General features: G+C 39.3%; 1 protein-coding gene across 1 annotated transcript in view; it reads right to left on the bottom strand.

Annotated features, from left to right (window-relative positions):
- Positions 1–19190, bottom strand: part of ZNF292 (zinc finger protein 292) — a 36983-nt gene extending 17793 nt beyond the window's left edge. Inside the window, exons 1-4 of the mRNA XM_061369732.1 lie at positions 18832–19190; positions 3641–3795; positions 3030–3108; positions 1581–1716 (exon numbers count right to left, since the gene is read on the bottom strand). Coding sequence (XP_061225716.1) covers positions 1581–1716; positions 3030–3108; positions 3641–3795; positions 18832–18993 — 532 coding nt within the window. The 5' untranslated portion in view covers positions 18994–19190. The remainder of the gene's footprint in view (positions 1–1580; positions 1717–3029; positions 3109–3640; positions 3796–18831) is intronic.
- Positions 19191–24043: the final 4853 nt, after the last annotated feature.

Here is a 24043-nt window from a genome sequence, read left to right as displayed (position 1 = left end):
AATTTAGTAAGTGAAGTTTACAAATATTCCAATGACTGAATTTAAGGCTGAAGACTGCTGAGAGACAATTGTCCACTGAAAGAGGGTGAGTGGTAGCCAGAGGGAGTGCTGGATTACAGACAAGAAAGTCAGCTCTCTGGGCTATGGACTTTTGGTATTACTAAAGTAGTTTTCAAATTACTAAAATATTCTTCAAATTACCAAGATGATGACACAAAACAATGCAGTTTTACAGAGGATGACAACAGCTAAATAACAGCTTGTCAACTGAGTAGCAAAAATCTGGATAAGTACTATGATAATTTTGCCACAGATACAAGTAATAACTGTAACAGGAGTCAGTCAGTCAGTCAAGTCCAATGCAGAAGCATCTTGAATAAACAACATTCAGGAGCAAAAGGAATCCCACAATGTCCATAAAAATTTTTCTGGGGGGGAGGGGGAAACACTGATAAAACGAAGAGTCATCAAAACCAGATTCGTGAGGGAATTCTTAAACCCCCTCAAATATATGGCAAGTAAAGCATTAATTAAACCTCTTTCTCAGAAGTACCTTACTGTTAAGAGGGCTAGAAGGTGGTTGATAAGAAGCTAGTAAAAGAGTACTCCGGGGCACTCCAAGAACTGTATAGAAATCCAAAATCTGTTGCAGAAGCATAATCACTTATTTTAAGAAGCAGCAAAATGCAAGTCTTGCGGAAGAGTAGGCAAGACTTTTGTAAATAAATGATAAATCACATTATATATTTACTGGACTTACCTGAGGAAGTTGTAATAATATAAATAAAGGAGATCCAATTAATTTTCTAAAAGCATTTTAAAAAGTCCCTCAAAACCCCCAAGCAAGCATCAGGCTAAAAGCAGGCAGACAGTAGAAGAACTACTTTACGTGATATAAAAACTGTGCACAGCCACAGATGCTTAGGTGTGATGTTTCATTCAGATTCTAAAACCTATCAGGTAAAGAATCAAAAGAACAGCTAAGACTTATTAATACAATGATATCACTTCCGAATTGGAAATCATTAACAGTGGAAATAATACATCAGGAAAATATTATTGAAAGCTTCGTTGGATCATATACTCTTCCCTATGCAAATGCTGGTAGCCATTCTCAGAACTCTGGTCTAAATGAATCTTTAATTTCAAATGAATAATGTCCCTCTTTGTGTTTCATTACTGAGTAAATGCCATTCTCATTTCTATTTCCTATTTTCTTGTTTTATGTCAAATAATTTTTATATACCAGTACTGAACTTACCCCATCGTAAAATATAGCCTGTACATGATCTTGCTTCACACAGCTTATGAAGAAAATGGCAAGAGATCTCCGGGTATGATTGCATTTTATGCAAAACACCAACATTAAACTCTTTGTATATTCCTACGAACACATTGTTTTCAGTATGTTTCTAGGAATATACAGCATTCAGACAATGCTAGAAGTATATTTTCTGATATAGCTTATAAATTATCATAGAAACTATATTCAACAAAACTTCCATGTATCATCACAGTATTCCAATGTATTAGTGAAACATTCAGGCATATTTTATTCCAATCATAATTTTAAATTTTACCTTTATCTGGATCCAACTGTTCCTGGGAAAGAATACCACACAACACTGGGTTCTTCCATGCTCCCTTCTCTTGGGTAAGAGTAGTTAAAATCTGCAGTTCCTGGCTGCCATTTTCCATCAAGCTTTTGTGAGCAAGCTGAAGAATGTATTTTACAAAATGAAGTATTGTTAAAAAAAATACTGAGAATGTGTCTTTTATAATTCTTTTTACCTGATGCCAAATAAAAAAAAAAACAAACTGGATAAAGAATTAAACATATAACAAAAAAACTTAATATCCAGCCTACACAGGTTTTGTTCCTGCCTGTCTCCTAAGATTTAGGCTGAAAACCCCAAATGATTGAGTGTCCCAAACTTGCCTTGAGATTTATTAACAGGACTATTTCTTAGATTTCCGAAACTAAATTTTGAATAGGCCTCCCTTTTAGAAAGGAATGAGTAAATTCTTTGGTTCACAGACTGGTCTGGCATCAGCTGCCTAAAATCTAATTATTTTCAAACTCTTCAGCAGCTCAATTTTTATTCGCTGGAGCACTGAAAAAAATATGTTTGTAAAGGTGAAAGATTTAAGCTCTTTCTACTGCCTTTAGATACTAGAATAAATTCTGGAAGCAGATGTATGCTTGGGAGCACACTAAATGCCTGCAAAAATCTGTGGCTTAAGCACCAATGCACAACTAACACTGGTCCTTAAAAAAAACCCAGAAAGGGGTCACCGCTTTCTCCCCTTCACTTTTACTTTTCTCCCTGCTCTGAATCTGAAGGCTGTGGAACCTCACAGCACCATGTGCATCTTTTCAGAATTGATTCACATAAGGCAGTTGCTAGTCAGAATTCACTCTAAATATCAGTCTTGCAACCCCCTATGTTACTTAGGCTGAGAATCCCAAGGTAACTGTATCTGGTCTTTTCCACTGTTACTCCTTCCTCCTCCCTAACCCCCACTTCAATTTTTTTTCCATTTTTAACTGTAGGTAGGGCCTCCTGCTACATATTTCTGATAAATACTGAGGAGCAGAACTTGTTTCAACACCCTCCTTTAAAGAACAGCTCTAATCCTTAACCAGCTAGTGCTATTGTTAGTGGGAGATCTAACAATCCTGCAGTAATGACAGATCTTTTGTTCATAATACATCTCAATTGTGCAACCATAAATAGTAAAGAATGACATATTATTTCATTTCTAACAGTGTTAATAGGCAAATATATTTTAAAACATGAGGTTCAAGCATCTGAAAGTATTTTTTTGCAGCTGCTACATGAACGATGACAGAGAAATAACACATACTCCACCGTAATTGCTGTAATTCAGAGGATTTCCAGCTAAAGGTCTTGATTTTTATCAGCCACCAGGACACAAGTCTTCATACGTGCTACATACTTAATATCCCTAGGTTTCCAAACCACTCTTACAAGGTACTAAGTCTTCATTTCATGAATCAAACTCACCTGCACAAAAGCGTGAAATTCTTCCCATTTATTGTCAGGAAAATCAATAGGCAGACACAGTAGAAGTTCAATACAGCTTCTGGAATTCAAATGGGAACATTATTTGAGATAAATTTTACTTTTACAAAGCAATTCTTTATTCTAGTATCCAAATAGTTATTTGTTTGAAATGCCCAAATCACAACCAGTTTGCTTTATTTGCATATACAAAGAAAACAAGGTCATGGAGACTTTCAGAAACTGCAAAAATCAAACTCTTTAAGAGAAACATTAAAGAAACCTCAAATCAAACCCAGAAATGTTTACAATTGCAGTCCTAGCATGTAACATCCTGGGTAAATCGATGCACTTTAGACTGCATGCAGACTAATAGCATCAAAGTGTTTCAAGCCAGAGATATTGGCTTGTCCTAGATGAGGAGTCCTCAAGACTGCCCCATTTCCAACAACCAAACGTATTCTCTCCCACACATAACATCTACCTTGAGGAAAGAAAATACTTCCCAATCTATTTAGAATTTCTATAGGTTATGAACAGGATTGGGAAAGCATTTAGGCAGTGAAAATTTAGCACCATAGAGGTTGTTTTTAGTAACCAAAAAACATACTCACAATGCTAAACGTTCAAGCACAAAGGCTACATTTTCACACTCAGAGGTAAGGTAAGGTCGCGCTTTAACATAACTTCGGATAGCCACTGTATACACCTCCAGCAGGGGGAGAGGGTCTTCCAATGTTTTCCACATTTGTGCATATTCCAGCAAAGTCTGTTTAGGAAAAGGGAAAAAACAATGAAAAAAAATATTCAGGAACAAATGTAAGGTTTTGGTTTTATACTCATCACCAGTACACTACCTGTCTCCTTAATACGAATTACTTGTTCTCAAAGCATGACTCTTTTCCTTAAAATTGTTTCATTAACTACTGGAACTTGGACTCCACACACAACCAGTCTCTGATTGTATAAAAACGTTAAAATGTCATTATACATGCATCTCCATACAATTCATTTCATATTCATGTTTTCCAAATATAGAAGCCTGAAGAGCATATCTGGGAACATGCATACTGACTTTTTTCAAAGTTTGTAATAGAGTGAAAACTCATTTTTTAGACATTCAGCCCTACAGTTCAGCTTCTAAAGCAATTAAATTTGAAAGTATTAGCCTTTAATTTCTCTACTTTGAGGACTAGTTTTATATCTTTTTCCTCTTGCTGCCTTGCCAATACAGGTATCTTCAGGATACTGATTATACATGGTCCTGAAAGGAATATTTTAAAGACACCATTTATACACGAAAACCTCATTAGTCAAAAAGCTGATGGAGTAACTACCATCACCCAAAGTATGAAAGTCTTCTATTCATTTCAGTCAGGGCCAAGAAACAAGGACTCAAACACACACAAAGGTGGAGTAGCTAGTAATGTTCTCACTCAACATTCCAACCACGTCCCCCTTGGATGTCCACTTTTGCTAATGTCCTCTTTAAAAGACTGCAACAAATAACAAGACTACTGCAAGCTTTGGCAAGTGAAGGAGATTCAAAGCTAGCTACCAAGCCAGGCCAACTTATGCTGAAAGTCTCCCAAGAGTTTTAAGTTAAGCAGAAAAGGGAAGAAAGGGATGAGGAAGGAGAAGGAAGTGTGTAGATGTAACTAAGAAATTGGTCATCTGAGAAGCATGACTGAAGAATTATCAAGAGGATTCTCACCAGCTGTTTGAAAAGACAGCAACACCTAAAATCTAAAGAAGAAAAAGCTTCAGTAGAGATACACTGATTCATAAAGCAAGCCATGACAAGTGACCATGGAGACCTGTAACAACTAGATCAGAAGATCTCAAGTTTCATGGGGCAGGAAAGAGGTAGTTGCCGTGCTAAAAAAACCCTCTAGCTAGGCAGTATCTGATCTGCACGGGGAAGGATACTGAAAACCATAGGCTCATTGTGAAGGAACCCTGCTGGAATTCTCCCAGGTAACTAGGTACTTTATAGAAATACCATTTAGTCATTAATAACAGACAACTGGATTAGGGAAAAACTACAACAGCACCTTCAGAACCTATGAAAGACGAACCAACACTACATCAATCATATCTAGATTAATAAGGATAAACTGAAACAAATGACATTTGATTTTGAAAATACAAGGTTTAGTAGTAGTTAATCAAAACCAAAGTAGATATAATCAGCACATTGGAAAATTCTCAGAATTTACCACCTAACAAAAAATGTTTGGTGAACCGTTAAAAGCAGTGTGTACAGATGCAAACACACTATATAAAGCAAGCAGTTTACACTGTAACATAATGACACTAATTTCAGCATTAAATAGTACTATTTTTATCTCATATATCTAGATCAGCCATTTCCAAGCCATTACATGAACTATATTAAGCACTTACACCCACCACACCCTTCAAAAGTATTCATCAGTTTGTCAGATTTCCTTGTCTGGATGTCCCTAGACTATACAGCACTGCAACTGTACAAAGAAAATCAAATTCATTCTGCTTTGCTTAATGAATCATTGTTGTGCTCTACTTACAACCATAGAGAGAATTTTACCCCCCAGCCTTGGGCCTCATTAAGTTATTTATCTCCCTAGTCAGGACATGCTTGTTAATCAAGCCAAGTCCTGTACTCACAGAGCACAGCAGCAAAGTTTTGTTCCTCTGTGAGGCTGAAACAGGCATATATATTTCAGCAGCTGCTTATACAGTCAAGAATGCACTAAAAAAGGGAATAATCTCAATTTGTGCACTAAAAATCAGTACTGTATCTGTGATTTAAACTGCATAAAATATTTAACCCTGGGTAATATTCAGACAATATATTTTTTCAATCTTTATCAAAACCCTTACATGAATGCTGTTGTAGAAATGCAACCACTGGAGGATGCTTTCCTACCTCCAAAAGTTACACTTAGCAACCCTCTCTGCTAAAACTAGCCCTACAATATCCAAGCTGCATTAAAATACATTTCATACTAAAACAAGGTATTATTTACTATTAACTGGAGTTTCAGATGTACAGTCCACATCTACATGTTTCTTCAGCTCTTAAGGTCAGATTCTTACATCTTTAGGTATCTGGGTAAGAGCAAGCTTACTGAAGTATGTTAGAACATGACTAGGACTGCCATTTCCATTCCCTGCTCAAGGAACTAAGAGACAGGGAAAATGACAGACAGCAGTTACACAGGTAAGCTGTACCTCCCAAACTACTCTAGTAACTAGCAGAACTTCTATTTCAGTGACTTTTCTCAAACAAATCCATACAGGAGAAGAGTCCAAGCAACAAGCTTGATACAGTCATCAGGAGATGAGCCTTCAGGAGGCACACAAAGGGCGGCTGTAAGAACTCCCTTCATGAAATCAACTTCCACAGCAGCAGCAAAGGTAGGTAAGTGATGACAGGTCCACACAAACAGCCAGGCTTGGGAGCAATAGTCTTTAGATAAAGGAGTCAAACAATGCTGAATGTCCACTGTATAAGACACTGCTTTCCTAATAAAGATAACAGGATGAAATGACATCTTAGTTCATGAAAAAGCCCTAAGAAATGAAATACAAGAAACATGATTACTTGATCTGTACTCTTGATCAAGTTTAGGTATACAGCTGTGACACTGATGATGTCTTTTGACCTTACAGTAGGGGAATTAACTTTTTTTTTTTCTTCTGGGAAACACAGCTAATATGCCGATTCTTGGGCTGGAGCTGGACATTCATCTCATTCAAATTAAGTATATTTTTGAGGGCTGTGTTTTTCAGAGTAAAACTTTGTAAGCCTGAAGCATAATCTCACTGGTTGCTGCAACCATTAAAGAACTGAGCATGTGATGAAAATAGCATTGCTCAAATTCCTGGAAAGCTGGTAACAGTCTGCTTTCAAGGTACAACTTATGATCATTTACAAACTAAGTTGGACTTGTGGCCTTGACTCTTGTGTACAGCCAGGCACTATGCCTGTAACATTACAGAATCAAAAGAAAAATCAATCATGAAACTGAACTGGCAAAATAAAAGCAAACCTGTAAATAAGTAAACAGACAGATCTCTCCTTCCAAAGAGCAGCATTAGTACTGGCTTACAATGCTGAAATCATTCCTGCCCCAGGAACTCATTGTAAATTTCTAATTTTGATTAGATGATTAGGATGATAGTAGGCACTACCAATGAACAAAAGAAGATGCACTGGGCAGTCATGTCCTCAAAGCCCCAGTGTTTAAAAAGGAATTGGTTCAAGAAGCATTTGCAGACTATCAAAACTTGATTAAGTGAATGCAGCAACATTTCCTGTGATGCTTCTTGTCTGTACCATGAGGAAAATGGACTGAATGGTTGAGAATAGCTTTGAAACATGTTCTCTTTTTAATTAAGTAGTTGGGATATTAAACTATATTAGACACCTCTCGTAACAAAACAAAACCTCTAGACTCCAGTGCATCAGCACGAGATGATCTCTGAGCTGTGGGACTTCACAAAGTTACATCCTAAAGGGACACCAAAACAACCTTTGCAGGTGTTGAAACTGTTGAAATACCATTACTGTCAGCCTCAATGATACAGAGGTGAAGATCACTTTTTTGTGTGTGTGCGATCTCCTTGTTGTTCATCACTTAACCAGAAGATGGAGAACAAGCCTTTCATCACAAAACAGAGGAGTCTTTTGGTAACTGCTGCAACTTAAAGAAAATCCCCAAAAGTTGCTAGGTTAAGGTTCCCATGAAAGACATTTTAATCAAGAGGGCTAGAGGCAGCTAAGGAGTAGCTGGGATGCAACCAGCATTTATGTCCACACTGTATGAGGACAGACTACCCAACTAAGATGCCGATCGAATAAAATATTCAAGTAAAAACTTGAACAGTTCTTGAACTAGTTCTGTATGTTAAAAGAAAAAACCCTTACTAAACAATGTCTAATTTAAGCCAAGCCTACCTCAGATTGTCCAACACCTCGTTATCTGAGACATCTGAAACTAATACTATGACAGATGATTTTTAAAGCATTTTAAAGAGTAAACGACATGCTTATATACAGTATGAACTCCACTATATCTCCTGCCCAATTTAAAGATCACAGAGGAAAGGTTGGGGGAAGGATGGGGAGAAAAAGATAAGTATCTATTCCTTTCTCTGTAATATGACAACCCTCTGATCAAGGCATTTCTCCCTATCACCATAATCCTAATCCATCTTTATTTCCCTTTCACCTTTGCCTCCAACAAAGAACCTCAAACATAAATTACCTGTTTCCAATTTGTTGGGTTTGGGTTTTTTTCTTTTGTTAGTTGGGATGCTCTGCAGGCAAGCTGATTCTTACACTAGAACCAAACCTACATAAGACAGCATGGGTATTTCAAACCTTCCACTGCAAGCATCAGACAGAACAGCACCATCTGAAATACTGCTGCCCTCACAGGTGTGCCAAAATTACAGAACCAGGTTATATTGATGTAAGTCAACAAAATCAATTTCTGTTTATTTAGAACTGTGCACTGAGAGGTCATTTTATACCAAGTCAACACAGCGTTGTATTTTTAATTCACTGCCAAAGCAGTTTAATTAGGCAAATTAAAAATGGTATTAGTTAACTGATTCAGTATTTCTTTACCAAGGCTTAGCACGTTGACTTGATTTTGTAGTGAGGCAAGTGTTACAAGAGCATTACTACTTACATACTTGTTATTATAATACAACACAATCCAGAATCAAGCAGCAGAATTTCAGCAGGTACAGAACATGAGACTGCATTTACAACGGATGACATAATCAAATATGATAATTTTTGCTAATGTACAAGTACTATTTAAATAATGGTTATGATCAAAGAACATCACTCCCAATTTGTACTCCATTTTAGTTTTCAAAACCTTTCAAGATTAGGTTGCTGATGTGCTATTTTTACTTTCAATGTGCCTTCTGAATTGTTTCACAATGAAGTTGTTAAGCAAAGTATAGCTTTAGAAAGCCAAGAAGCCTTTGGTTGAAGTCAGCTGATGTTGCTTTAATTCTTAGAGATATTGACTTGTGCCCAGAAAAGAGGACTGAAGCCAGACTCTTAATTACATCACTTACTACAAGCTTATATTTAAGCAATAGTTTTCATTCTCGATTTCTGCACACATGGTGCAAAGCTATCCAATTTTTTTTTCCCATTACTACTCCTCTTCTCCACTGATAGGCTGCAGTTCCCATCTTTTTCACTGCTTTTGCCTTTTCCTTCAAACAGAAAACTGCAGCTGCTTTTACACTTTCCACCCACATCCTAACACCATCAGCTTCTCTATACAGTTGAAAGTAAAGTCAAGATTAGTAAGTATTGGATTAGTCAGTCCAAGAAAAACTCATGAAGTCAAGACAGACTTCAGTGCAATGTACTGCACAAGGAGCGGATCCATACAGCAGAAAGCTGGTACTGAGAACTCAAATCCCCAGTGTATCCATCACAGGACATCTTGCTTCTGTCTAGCTTTCAGCTTGTTCCACTGACTGGATAGCTATTAGTGGCTGAAGCAGACTGCCTGCAGTCCCTTTAGAAGCACAGCCTATGGTTTAGTTTCACCCAAAACACGTTCAATTTCCACACTGCAAAGGAGCTCCACAACGTACAACAAAGTGTGGTAAGCAGGGATGATCAGAAGATCACTTCCAGAGTGAACTTCTTGTCCTGTGAGTGCACATCTCTGGTAAAGAAAGTTAAGACTAAGGGCAGGAAGAATCCACATAATGATAATCAACAATATAAAGAAACTCATTCCTTAAGATTAACTTTTTGAAGGTTTTTTAACTATTGTTATAATTCAGTTCGTAAGGACATGAGCAGCCTGAGCCTTCAGCACACAGTGTAAAAAGTTAATCATGCCTCTCACCCAACTATTTCTACTTCTATTTCTATAATGAAGTTACTCATTAATACCTCACTAGGCAGATAAAGTAACAACAACAAAAAAATTCCACATTGCTTTCTAATGCATGTAACACCAAACAGCAGGGAAGTACCACTGCCCACAATTTACAGATACAAACCCAAGTCAGATTTAAGTGTGCGATTGAAAAATACATTTATATTTCTAAAGCAGAGCCTACACTGGAGGAAGGTTTTGAAAAAAACAAGAACACACCACCTCAGCAGATACAGCAGAGCTTGTGGGGGACTGCTACGACTCTCACAGTAGTAACTACACCATCTACCATCACCAAGAAAACACCACAAAAAACACAGCATGGAAGAGACATGAGTAACTCTGGAAAGTTAATTACCAAACACAGAACCTTCTGTTAGAATTCTCCTCCCAAATGTAAGTCTGAAGGTGCAAGCAGTTTGTATGTTTTTCACCTGAGCATGCTGAACACACTGCATGAGCTCAGACTGCTAATAATTAAATTGAAAGAGGCAAAACAAAAGAGAAATTACCTTGGTGCTATTTCCTTCCATTATTCTTCAGTCACTATTTTGCTTAGAATTCAAAACCCAGCTAGTTTTAAAAAAAGAACTAAAAAACCCATAGAAAATAGTCTCTGCTCACACCCACAAACTGTTTGAAACCAATTATTTATAATACCAGGAAATAACTTCATTAAGTCTCAGGCTCTGCCATATATAATAATAGAAATTTCAACATTTTGCATTCAATATGCTTTTTCTGACCTTGCCAATAGTATCCGATTTCTCTCTCCCATCCTTATGTAAGAAGTGAACTTGTCATAGTCCTAGTATGAGTACATTTTTCTCATTCAGTTTTTCATTCAGGTCTCAAATTTAATGTTGTCACCCTGACCTTCATATTTTAGTCTGTTTAGTTAAAAGCAGTATTCAGCAGTTGGATATTACACTGGCATTTCAGGAATGCAGTGGGATGCTCATTACAGCAAACTTTTATCCACTGCCAGGAAATCTAATTTACCTATTCTTTTAATTATTAGACTGGCATATGGGCAGATTAAAAACAGGAAGACAGAGATAACTATCTAATCTGAAAATATGTGTTTTTCCTTCAATATAGGTGACTTGAACCTGCTCTCTCAGTCAAATAAGACATTACAAATATTTCTGTAGTTGATATATGCTACATTTTTGTATTAGCTATCAGTTGAATGCAACTTCTTGCACTGCTACATCAAACCTTTTTAATTCTGATAAGAACATAATTGATAATCTTCTTACTCAGCAGAAAGGTTACTTAATTGTCATATTAAACCTGTCTATTCAGGACAGTCAAATTGGCATCCCTAAGGGTGCTCCTATCTGATCTGTATTTCCTGTGAAAGAACAAGGCGATGACCACCTGGTTCACACAGAGCCTAACAGCAAACCATATCCTTACACCAGTGTCATGGTATGGCCACTGTGTCCATGTGCAAGGAAGGAGAGGAGCCAAGATTATGCTTTCTCCTGAATATGTTAGCAACCCTGAGCAGAACTCTTGAGTTCCAGCCATCACAGTGATGTGGTTCATAAAGTCTGAACGGGTATCCAAAAGCAAGGCTCAATTACCAAGCCAGTTTCAACTAAAACATTACGCAAGTTCCAGGTCTGTAGAATTGGGATATTTAAGTTTTATCATCTTCGGTATTATGGATTCGTAATCAGAAACTACTTTCTATCTCAGCTTTTCTCATAAGAGCCATCCTCCAATGATTAAAGTAAAAATGAAGTTCAGATTGTGTCTTTAGTGATTCTGAACATTTAATCTCTTCTTGTCCTCATCTTCTTGTGCTCATTCTGTTATAAAGCAGTGTGTTACCATGAGCTCCTGAGACATGCAGAAATCACAAGACTTAGGAATTCCTTACTTGTAATTTGACTTAATGCCTGATCACTGAATGTACTTTACTGATTCATCAAAACAGTATTCACTGTATTAGATACATAAATATCAAACAGGATTTATCCATTCACTAGAATCAATTATCTCCATTTTGAATAACAGAAGACGAAAGAAGTCTTACCAAATTTTGCTCTTTACGATATACAGGAGATTGAGAAAGCAACACCGTATTTGCTATCAGCTCAAATAAAAACTCTGTATTCAACCCAAATTCTAGTAGCTATGAAATAAAGACTGGTCTTTATCCTAAAGAAATACTAAAGAATTTTACTCCAGGGAGTAAGTTTCTCAGTGCAACAAATGCATCTGTCCATCAGCTAGGAGAGAATGAATACTACGAGTCAGTATCTGAGGCCGGGTGGAGCTTTGGCAGAAGTTGCCCATGTTACATGAGTCCCTTTATGGACAAAGAACTCTCTGACTAGCTCAGAATAATTAACAAAATAATCAAAATGAGAACTACATTAGTTAGCACAATATTTTGCTGATTCTCTGATTAAAGATTCACTTACCTTAGCTTCATACTGGGAATCATGAAGCCAGAAATATTATACACCAAAAGACTGTACAATAGTTACAGAAGAGAAGATAGAGAAGAAAGTTGTTTAAACTATTCCTAACCAAAACCTGCAGGCACATGTTTTTGCAAATTTAATCCCATTTCCTATTGGATCAGGCTTATTTTCAGAGAATAATTTTATAACTCTCCATTGCCTTTTTGATGTTACATACACCTTCTTTCTGAACGTCTTTGTTCTGCCAAGTACTAGGTGTTATTAGATTAACTCTTTCCAAATGAAAGCACTGCAGTTCATCATTAGAGCTGAAAAATCACGGAAATAATACCATGGAGCTGCCTTTAATGCACATTTGGAAAGGTGAATAGAAAAAAAAAAACCACACCTCAAAAAAACACCTGCACACTTCTTAAAAACACAAAGCATTAAGGTAATAACATGCAAAAGCACAGACCTAATAAAATAGGGTATAGTATTTCAAAAGACAGTTTAAAGTAATAGTTTACCTGCTATTTAAATTTGCAAGTTATTGTACATCATCATTTTAAGGAAGCCGATGGCATAAGAATGTAACGCTAGTTTCTCTCATGGAAACCAAAGAATTATACACATTGTACTGTAACTGCTCAAGGATTTATATGGACGCCTTTAAAAAAAAATATGCTAACAGAAAGCTTTTGATAGATATAAATCAATACCTGCACGCTGTTTCTTGAAGACAGTCTCTGTATATACATGAATTTGAGTTAATTTCTTTGGCTGAAGAAAGATTATGTTATGTCTCTTATCAGTTCCAGCTTGATCCCTAATTTAGGGAAGTCTTATGTAGAAACCACCTACAATATATAGTATGTCTGCATAAAGCCTAGAGTAAAAAAATATTATGACATTTAAATGGCAGAGTAAATGGTAAAGGCCAGATGAAATTCCCTGATGCTTAGTCACAATGGAAGCAAAGATTCCCCAGAAGAGCTTTTTAGCTTCTTTTTTTTTTTCTGCTGCCTTCCCTTAAGATCTGTGGTTCATGAGATATTCATTCTCTCACAACCACCAAAAAGAAATATTGAGAGATAGAGGAAAAAACTGGACTGAATATTCACACAGATGTATAATTTCCTTATCAAGGAACTGAGACACACAATGTGGATATTTTAATAAAATGAGATGCCTTACTGAGCATTAACATATGTATATATTCCGTGTACAGTCCTGCACAATAAGGAATGTGTTTTCCATAGTCAGCATTTCATGTTTTTTAAACAGTGAATCTTCAGTAACCATATTTTTGAAAGCAGCCTAGACATCATTGATACACATTATTCAAAAGTGCGGAATAAAGTTTGGATTTGTGGGAAAAAGTAAAGGCAGGAACATATGCGCCAGTACAGAAAGTATCTAAAACATTTAGATACTGAGCTACTTATGCATAGAGCTGCGCAGCTATTGTTTACAGCCAGCTACAATGGGTGAATTGAAATCTACAGTAAAGTCTTCAGATTTTTTTTTTCTTTAATGGCTGAAGGACTATGGAAAACAGAAGGGCTCTCACTCTTTGAATGGGCAATAATCACCACGGATATTATGGAGGAAAACTAACTGTAACCACACTTCATACCCTGGAAATACTACCTTTTGGCTAAAAGTATTTCTCAGAGAAATGGTAGTTTGTTGACAGTAGAGGTTTTCCTAATTTCAGTAAAAGCATCATCTGTAACCCAGCAAAAACTGTGCACTGGGGTCCATCAAGGTAACTCTGAAACTAAGTATCTATTTGCCAAAGTGCAATGTTTTTTCTTTCCAACAGTAACTAAGTGGCATGCTTGATTTTAGTATTATATGCACCACCTTATACAAAAAAAGTGCGTTTTGTCAAAATTCTAAAGTTTTATTAATTTTAATTCCTCCATCTACTTTCTACCATCTTCTTAACTACCTTAATTTTTTATGCTTTGGAGAGCTATCACTCTTCTCTGGACTCTTTGTACTAGGAAGGAAAAATAGTATGTTTTACAGGAAAAGTAATTAAATCCTAAATCTTACATAAGTTGTCACCTTCTTTCCAAATTCCTGCAGGTACGTACTTCTAAAACATTATAAGGATGTAGTAACAAAGCAAAAAGGGGGAAAAAAATTAAAATCAAGGACTGTACAGACTCTGTTCACAAAAGTAAAAACTAGAGAAAGACTGAAAATAGCCTTGAAAATCTGAAGTGCTTCCAACAGAAAAGGGGTGTGCTACTTTCCACATCTACATGGGATAGGATGAATCTCCACAGCCTTATATTGCAGCAAGGGATTAGAGATCAAATTAGACTCCAGTGGGTGTGGAGGAAGATCTGAAGGCAAAGATAACTGAACTGAAAGGTATTATCCAAGGATGTTTTTTTAATGTTTTTTACTGGAAATTTCTGGCAACAGGTTAAACAAGCATTTGTAGCTATGGCTTACCAATAATTAATCCTATTAACTATTAGGTTAGGAATCATGGTCTGGCTGACTCACTTTGATACAGGAAAATTAAAAACTTACAGTACAGAGCTCAGAAGTTCTAATGAAGACCAGGTCTGTTGTGGCACGACACTGAAGCTCAATGCCATTACTGAGGACAAGGATAAATCAACTTTGCTCATTTGATTAGACTTACCCTAAACAGTGAGGTTGTTTTGCTAAAGATACATTATAACCAGACATGCACGCATACAATTTTACTTGAAACCAAGACAATTTCCCTGACTCCCCATAGTTTAACTTAAAAAAAAAAAAAAACATAAAAATCAGGGGGTGTCTTTTTCTCTCCCCCACCCCCAGTCAATAAGATAATGACTGTCTGACACAGAGGATCTTACAATGATGAACACAAAACTGCCTAAGGCAGCTCAAAGTTTGTATGAGATGACAGAGTGATGACAGTTGTTTTTCTCCATGCATTTGGGAATCTCTGTGGTATACTGCATTTTAGCAGATTCCTTGTGATTTCTGGCAGCTGTACATCTCTCCCTGAATTGCAGATCATCTGGAGGTCACACGTGGGAATGCAAAATGGAAAACTATTAGAAGTTATGATGGAAATCTTACACTTGTGGTAATGTATGTAGAAAAAAAACTAGCAACTGTGAAACCATGAAGAAACAAAATGTGGTAGAGACAAATGTGCAAACACAGAAATATAAAACCAGAAGCTTTTAAGGGTTAGCTCAGTGTAGAAAACACTCTGGACTCAAAAGAGAACACTTTTTACTTAAAAAGTAGAAGTTCCAGAATTTTCGCACACTCAGAAGAAGAGACGGAGACCTGGTTACACCAGAATTTATTGAGCTGAAACCTAAAAAAAAAGCAACCTTATCAACATTCACATTCTAGCACTTTGACTATATTACATACCTGTAGCTGTTGAGCCAAACAAAATTAAGGGTGGATGTCTACACACTCAATTAAGAGTTTGATAAATGTTCTTTGGAGTTAAGAGACCATGTGTGATATCAAGAAAAAGAGTCGACGTCTTCCTCATAAACACCGAAATAGTTCAAACTGAGATTTTTCAAAACCAGGTAAGGGATTTGGCTGTACAATTCCCATTTAGTTTAATCAGCATAGAGTACTTAAATTCCTTATTCACCTTTGAACCTAAGGATCTTTCAGTGCTCTGCTGCATATTCTTTAGCTACCTTCAGTATGAATATATGCTTATATCTTGAACATTATGCTATGCACTTCAATTAAAAAAAATTAATTAAAAAGTTGGTTTATGGCAACAAGCTGTGTGGGTGCTGGGCTGCAGCGTCACTACCTGGCAAAATAAAGACACACCACTTTCCAAGTTCTCTGTAGTTATTTTATACCTAGAAACTAAATATTAAAAAAAAGAAAAAAAAAAAGAAAAAAAAGAGGCAAGTGAAATCATACTGAGATAAACACTAAAATATTTTTTCAGCAATGCGCTTCCAGACTTCGGATATAAATAAGACTCTAAGTTTTGTATATATGACTAACCAAATTATTCTTTCATGCATATATATGCAAAGACTTCATTCTAGAAATCATGGCAGGTGTCTTTAACCTGCTACTTAGAAAAGATTTCTGAGATGGCTTTCACAATTACATGGATTTTCTATAACCTGTGTCATGCAATGCAAGCTAAACATATTACCTGAACCATGAATACTTTATTGCTTTAGGCCCAATAAAGGATTAAAACTGCAGAAGAGGTGGAATAACTATTTTGGCACCACCAGCACAGGTGAACAGATTTAAAAAAAAAATAATCTGTTGAACTAGTATAAAATCCCATCCATCCAACATCACCTCTATTTAATACAAAAACCAAGGTCTGAACAGACGCTTCACCATTAGATATCAGAATCTTTCAATATCAGTCTTCAGCCTGCAAAAACAGATACAGCCTTCTTACAAATCTTGGTCTAGAAGAGACGATAACAATTCAAAACAGCACAGATTTTTTATCTAAGTCAGTTTCTACACAACTGTTTCCTTCAATGAAACTTATTTTTAAAAGGTTTATGTTTAAGAAAATTAGTGAACTTGGGCCTTGCAACTGACTTTTGCAAGAGCCATTAAAATAAAAAAAAATAATTTTTGTTACACTTTACATCAGTCAACTACTTAAGTACACAGTAATAAGCACATGCACCCATAATTTCAGTGATAAATCTGCTTTAGACCAGTAATCTACTCTGTACATGATAGTGTATTCATTCCCACCTTCCCAACTACTTCAGTTCAATGAACAGCTCATTCACAAGCTAGAGTCAAGCCAGAGCCGGGAAAGTCAGATTTCCACCTCCCAGTGTATGAATTTAAGACAACAGGCACAAACATTAAATAGACTGAGAACACAGTGATCTGAACCAACATAACCCAACCTTGTTTCTGTGCATCTACATAGACATTCTACCTAAATAAAGCATTGACTGAAGAGAAATCCAGCTCCTGTATATATGAAATGAGAAAGGAATATGCTTAAAATATTTAGCAGTCAATCTCTCTAATTAGCAAAAAGTAGACCCCAGTTAAATCCAGAAGTGACAGACATGTAAATTAGCATGGTACAATGGCTACCACCAAGAATCAACTCTTTGAGGAAAGAAATAAAAAAAATAAAAATTAAAAAAAATCACAAATCAAACACAATTCAAACCAACCATGTGAATTCATTCTTATCCCTTCCACCTTTTAACAGTTTGCTTACATTCCATAAACAGATGACAGAGATGTGTAAACAAAATAATTGCTTTTAACAGACAGACTGCAGAAGTAGCCGTTTCTGTGGCCTAAAATAATTAAAGACTTGTTTTATACATCGCTGAGAAAGGCCATCTAAGGGAAACTGGGGCAACGTATATACACATACAGGACTAAAATGGATCAGTTTGGTTTAACTGTAGGGTTAGCACCACAAAGTTTGTTTAGAAAGGGATACTCCGCAGGGTCACCAGTTCAGCAGACACACCTGCCAGCATCCCTGCTTTAGGAACAGGACCAGCCCTCGGGAAGCAGGCCTTTCCCCGAGGCAGTCGCAGCCAGAGTAATTACACACAATGGTGCTTCCAACGGTGACAGCCCAGGAGTCCTCTCCTGAGGTGTGACTGTGTTCCCTTGACAGGGCGAGAAAACGACGAGCAGCATCGCAGACCTACAGACCTGCCCACCACCACCAGAAACTTAATGTAGTCAATCACCACTTCACCGCCCCCTCTTCCCCAGGATGGCAACAACTCCGCTATCCCTCCAGTGTTATGAGATAGGGAAGGGAGAGGGGAAAGGTCGTGGGGCACAGTGCAGGAGCCCCGTACAAACGGGACCCGAAACGCACTTTCAGCTCCTCCGCGACCCCTCGGAGGAGAAGCGGAGCCTCCATCTCCCGGACTGCCGACTCCCTCCTTCTCCCTTCGCCTCCAGGGGAAAAGGGGTGTCGAAGGGAAGGGGACGGGGAGGGGGGGGCCCTCGGTCCGCCACCGCCAGGAACAAAGGGCCCTTCGATAAGCCGAGCTGCAGAGCACAACAAAGGGGCCTAGAGACCGCGAGAACCGGGGCGGCCGCCGGGGATGGACGGGGGGGGGAGAGGCGGGGGAAGGGGATTACAGGCCGGGCCGGAGCGGCCCCGACGCAGGAGGGGCGGGCCGTTTCATCTCAGCCCACAATGAACGGCGGCGGCGGCGTCAACCACCCCGCGGAACCCAGCCCGGCCCGGGGCACTAACTCCCCGTGCTGTCCCCCCCCTCCCCTCAACCCGCCCGGGCCAACCGCCGCACCGGGCCGTTGGCTGCGGCTTCCCCCCGGGCGCCCAAGCGAGGGCGGCGCTGCTCCCGCCCGGCCCCCCGCACTCCCTGTCACCCGTGCACACACACAGCACATACACACACCCCGCGGGGGAGGGAAGACCGCGGGCGGGCCCACGGAAGGGAAGGAAGGGAAGGGAAGAGGCGGCCTGACCTGACAGAGCTGCGTGCAGTACTCGGTAGCCGCCTGCACCGGGGGCTCGGGGCTCTCCCGCAGCCCCGTCTCTAGCTCCACCAGCCGCTCCCGCAGGCGCTGCATCTCCAGGAGGTCGCCACCTAGGCTGCCGCTCTCCTGCTCAGCTTCCTCGTCCGCCATCTTCGCACCCCGCTCTGTCGCGTACGCAACCCCCCCTGCTGCCTCGGCCTCTCGGCCCCCACCACTCCGTTGCCAGGTCACGTGATAACACAATGCCACGTTCCAGGGTGGGGTCACGTGCCTGGAGACGACGCGGAGGGAGGGGGCGCTCGCGCGTCCCCCGCGGCGTAGAACAGGGCAGGGGGGCGGGGCTAGAAACCGAAAAGGGGCGAGCCTCCGAGAGTCACGTGACCGCGAGCGCCACGAGCCAGCCGCCACGTGACAGCCCTCCCCACCCTCCCGCCGACGGGTTTTGGCGGCAAACAGCAGGAAATGGCGGCGGTGTCGGTATGTGCCTGTCCGCGGTGCCCAGCAGGAAGGGGCCCGCTAGGGCTGGCATCGCTGCTGCCCCTCCAGCTGTGTGGGCACTGGTAGCGCCAGAGGTGCTTCCCTCATAGCAGCTGCCACAATGTTGTATAAGGCTGCATTGGGAGATCCAGCAGCCTGGCGATGCTGTTTTCTCCATGCTCCTGCTTGAGGAGGCTACATGATGCTGAGTCGGCTGTGGTCAACACTGCTGGAGTTGTGTTGCGTGGTATTCACTTTCTCTCTCTGTAAGAGGTAACAGAGTGTGTTAGCCTCGAGGATGCCACTGACTTGTCTTTGTACCTGCATCGACCTGCTTTTATTATAAGTGGAAGTGAGAAGTGTGGTTTTGCTCTTCAAGTGAAGCAGTTGAGATCTGGAGGGCTTTGTTGCCCACACCATCTTGGTGCTGTGCCAAGAACCCTCTCACGCACTACTGATGTCCTCAGATCAGTGGAGAGCTTCAGTGATGGGTGTTAACTTCCGCTGCATCTGCTGGCGAAGCAGAGGAAACTCGCCCATCATAGTGGTTGGCCGGAGGCATTGACTCTGATGAGGAGGAAAACATGAACCTGATGGAAACTGAATTGGCATGGATACATGTTTTGTAGTCTTTTGTGCTGTATAGGTTGACACAGGTTGATGACTTAACACTCTTCATGTTGCCAGTGTTCACTGTGGAGCAGAGGAAGAAATGCATTACTGCTGCAAGAGTGTTGTCTGTCAAGACTGAATTGCCAGCAGTGCTAGAATGCGCAATGTGTTGAGTGGGACATTTCACATTATCTAAAAAATGTGGAATACTACTGTATTGCACTAACTTCAACTGGCTGCACGTTCTTTTGGCTTTAAGAGACTGTAGCTGCAGACTCCTAAGTATGGTAGCCAGTCTTGCTTGGACAAGGTCTAATACAACATACTACACCAGCTAACTTGTATACCCACTGGACTGATTTGATAATTATGTACCCTTTGTCACAAAGGAAAAATGGGGCTACCTACTTTCAACTGTGTACAGTTGAAAGCTGGGCCATGTGATGGAATGAACACTGAATCTGAGCTGGGAAGAGCTTTGTCTGAGATTGCGGAAATGTTATTCTGTAACTGTAGACATTCACAGTGATAGTATTAAATATGCACCATTTTGGAGATGGACCTAGGGGTCTGGTCCAAAAATGGTCACATTTTGGGTCATAGCAGTAAACCCAAAGTGGTGTGTTTCTAGTTTCCCATGCAAGTAACCAAATAAATATTTTGTTTGCTGTTGTAAGCCTGAAACTTACTTTTCTGGTATTTGTTGTATATGATACTCATTCTGTTCTAAGCAGCAGAAGATAAAACTTTCAACTTTCCCATTTAAGGCTTAATGTAGTACCAGAAAAATGTCTGGTCTGTATGTATTTCTCACCACTAAACTCTTGTAGCACGAGTGCTAATGAGTGATGCAAATACTAGAAACAACTGCGTGAAGACCCATTTATTTTCTCTTAATCACTTAATTTATCTACAAGAGCTCAAACAGTTTCTCCTATGGATAACTCAGTCCTATGTTGTGCTATGTGTAATTATTTTCACTTCAGGGTAAACCACAGAAGCCAAATTCATATTCATAGTCTGTCCTTGGTTTAGCTTGCTGTCTTATTTCCTCCTTGCCCAGAGGGTTTCCTGAATTGAGCCCAGGCCAGGAAGCAAGGAGAGACATGGAACATGAATTTCTTGCTCATGCAAAAGGTTCGCACTTGGAGATGATAGGGTGAGGGTCATTTGTTTCGTTTTCATCAGGGTGAAGCAGAAAGGACCCTGCCTTTCAGCTGTCTGTCCTGAAGAGGACTTGCACTTAGGCCTCCAGGGGCTTTGGTCAAGGGAGAATCGTGGTTCACAGGCAGATAATTGCTAAGCTTACACCTGAGAGATCAAGGAAGGAATTAGTAAGTAGAAGGAATAACCACAAACAGCAGTGAGTAAGAGTATTATACACTGTGGTAGATAGAGCTCATGGAAGAGAAAAACTGGTGCCTGGTGGTGACAGGAGAGAAAGAAATCGCGTAAAGACGACAGCCTTTTCAGATACCTCTTTTCTCCATGGATTTGTGAGGCAGGCTATGAGTGAAAAAAATGAATGTAAGAGAGAGGAGGCTTAATACTGCAGGGGAAATAAAGTCAAGGAAGGCATTTGCTGTGCTGGAAAATAGAAAGAAAGAAGAAGATGAGGAAGATATGCATATGGGGAAGGGCAGTGAATCTGGGGAGGTGGGGGAGGAAAAGATGACAACAAACCAACCGAAACAGCATAAGGAATAAAAAGAGGGTGGAGACAGTGAGAAAGAACAAAAATAATGATGGAAGACTGGAAGGGAAAGGACACGAGTTTTACACCATTACAAAGGTGGAATTTCCTGTTAAAAGGAATTGACAGGCTTGTTGCTAGGGTGTGCTAGAAATACAGATTTAAGATAAAGGCTTGTGGCAGTAAAGTTTCCTCATCATCAGAAATTCCTTTGGGATTTAGATACACTCTTCCCCACTCTTACTCTTGTCACTTCCTTGACTTACTCAGTATTTCCACAGTGTGGTATTTTCCTAGCTCCACATTTCAATTCTCATGTTTCAAATAAACCTGTCATTAGGTGGAGGCATATCTTACGGCTCTTCAGATACTCTGGTTGTATGTTTTGGGATGCTGGGTCTGGATAAAAATGTGTAAGAGAAAAAGGAGTCTTCATGATCTAAGATCCCCTGTATGTGGGTTATTTACCTAACAGTTGTTTGAAATCACTTTTTTAAAAAAGAAACAATTTATGTGATGTCCCACTACTAGTTTTAAGATGTTGGAAGAGAAAAATCCTAGTGAATAGCAAGATGAGTACCAGAAGTTAGGATGACAGACAGCAAGGAGAAAGAATTAGAATAGTGATGAAAGTGTTGCTTAGACTGTATGTAGCTGTAGTTGGGAGAAGGACTATAAACTCTTCCAGGGAGAATATCGTGTTAGCAAGAAATGACTGTGATGTTTGTGTATCATTGGACCCCTAGCAACAAAGCTAGATCTTCTAGGCATAGAATCAAAGAATAGTATGGGTTGGAAGGGACCTTCAAAGGTCATCTAGTCCAACCCCCAACATAACAGAGGATAGGACAGAAAGCAGAACCTGGGACAGGAGCACACCAATATTAAAACACCCATGGTGTTTGAGAGGCAAAGGGGATTGATGAAGGATTAGAATTTACAGTGTGATAGATATTAAAGAAACAAAAGATAGGAAAGATGAAGTAGAAATTGTTTGAGTTAGCGTTGGGGAAATGCAACAAAGAGCTTCTGTTTGAGAGCATGAAGGTGTGTTGGAGATGTCCAACATCAAAGGTTCAAAGTCTGAAGAGAAATAGTTTTTGTAAGGTATTAGGAAAATATTGGAGCAAAAGTAGGTTGATAACTATGGTTCTTAATTTCAAAGGTCAAATTCTGACAAATTAGGGGAATGAGTTCCTGACGACAGCTGCATCTAGGTGTCAAGGACTTGCATGTGGAGAAGGCTTAGCATCTGTCAAGTCTCTCTGAAAGAAAAGTATCTCGAACAAGAGGGACAGTCAGTCCCAGATGGATAAATAGCCACTTCAAAAGGGTTATTGGGAACAATCAAAAGCTTGAAGGGAATGGAACAAAATGATTGCTTGAAAAATATTAAGAAGGGTAAGGATAAAGTGAGAATTGCCAGAAGCCCAGCTGAGTTTCCTTACAAAGGAAATTAAAGCAGCAGCTAATGAGAAAGAAGCTATGAAAACAAATGTTTCCACATTTGAGATGAAAGGAAAAAATGGATCGCATACCCATCTGAAACATCAGAAGACCTTTATTCATCCAGAAATTTCCATTAATGATGTAGGTACAAAAATATGAGCTGTAATAATGAAATGTGCTGATGACACAAAATAGTGAGACACTTTCAATATGAGAAGGATCAAGACTAGGTGACCTTCAGAACCTAAATAATAGAATGAATCAATTTTAATAACACAACACGCAAGGAGACCGATAGGAGTACTTTCTGACGGGGGGGACCTCATTAGTTGGAAGTGACAGTGGATAGAAAGGGCTCATTGTATTGGTTGATGATTCCCAAGTCACAGATATGACCCAGCTCCAAAAAAAGTTACTAAAATCACACAACGTGCCAGGTCAGCTATTTCCATTAGATACTGCAGATAAAAACATTGGTCTCATCTTGTCTGAAACAATTTGTGTGATTCTAGTCACTATTATTCAGGAAAGGTGAGCTCACACTGCAGGAGGTACAGGGAAAGACTCAAAGGATGATCAGTAAAATGGAGATGCTGTTTCATGAGAGGAGAATAAAAATGGTTCATGTACCTTAGTGAAACAAAAGGTGAAAAGAAGTATAATTTCAGCCTAGAAACACTGAAAGTCAGCATCAGTTAGGACAAAAGCTTTTCAAGGTAAAGGATGGTGCCATGTGAAGAAAACCTGGTATTAACTGATCGCTGAGTATGTTGAAACAGACTTAGCTATCAGGTTAGACAATAAACAGTGGTATTTCTAAGGCACTTGTGTGTTCCTCCACAACATTACAAAAGAAAACAGAAAAATGGTACGTTTGTGGAAGGGGATCAGGTCCTGAAAACTGATTACAAGTGAACCATTAACTCCAAAAGGGGGAATAAGATTGACCTCATGTAGTCACACCTTTTT

The sequence above is a fragment of the Neopsephotus bourkii genome, unplaced genomic scaffold (genome assembly GCF_033783945.1).
Source record: "Neopsephotus bourkii isolate Nb327-2 ecotype Australia unplaced genomic scaffold, CSIRO-AGI_Nbou_v1 NB_1511, whole genome shotgun sequence".
Lineage (NCBI taxonomy): Eukaryota > Metazoa > Chordata > Aves > Psittaciformes > Psittacidae > Neopsephotus > Neopsephotus bourkii.
Note: the sequence above shows the minus strand (reverse complement) of the source record. Positions and strands in the feature narration are given on the sequence as shown.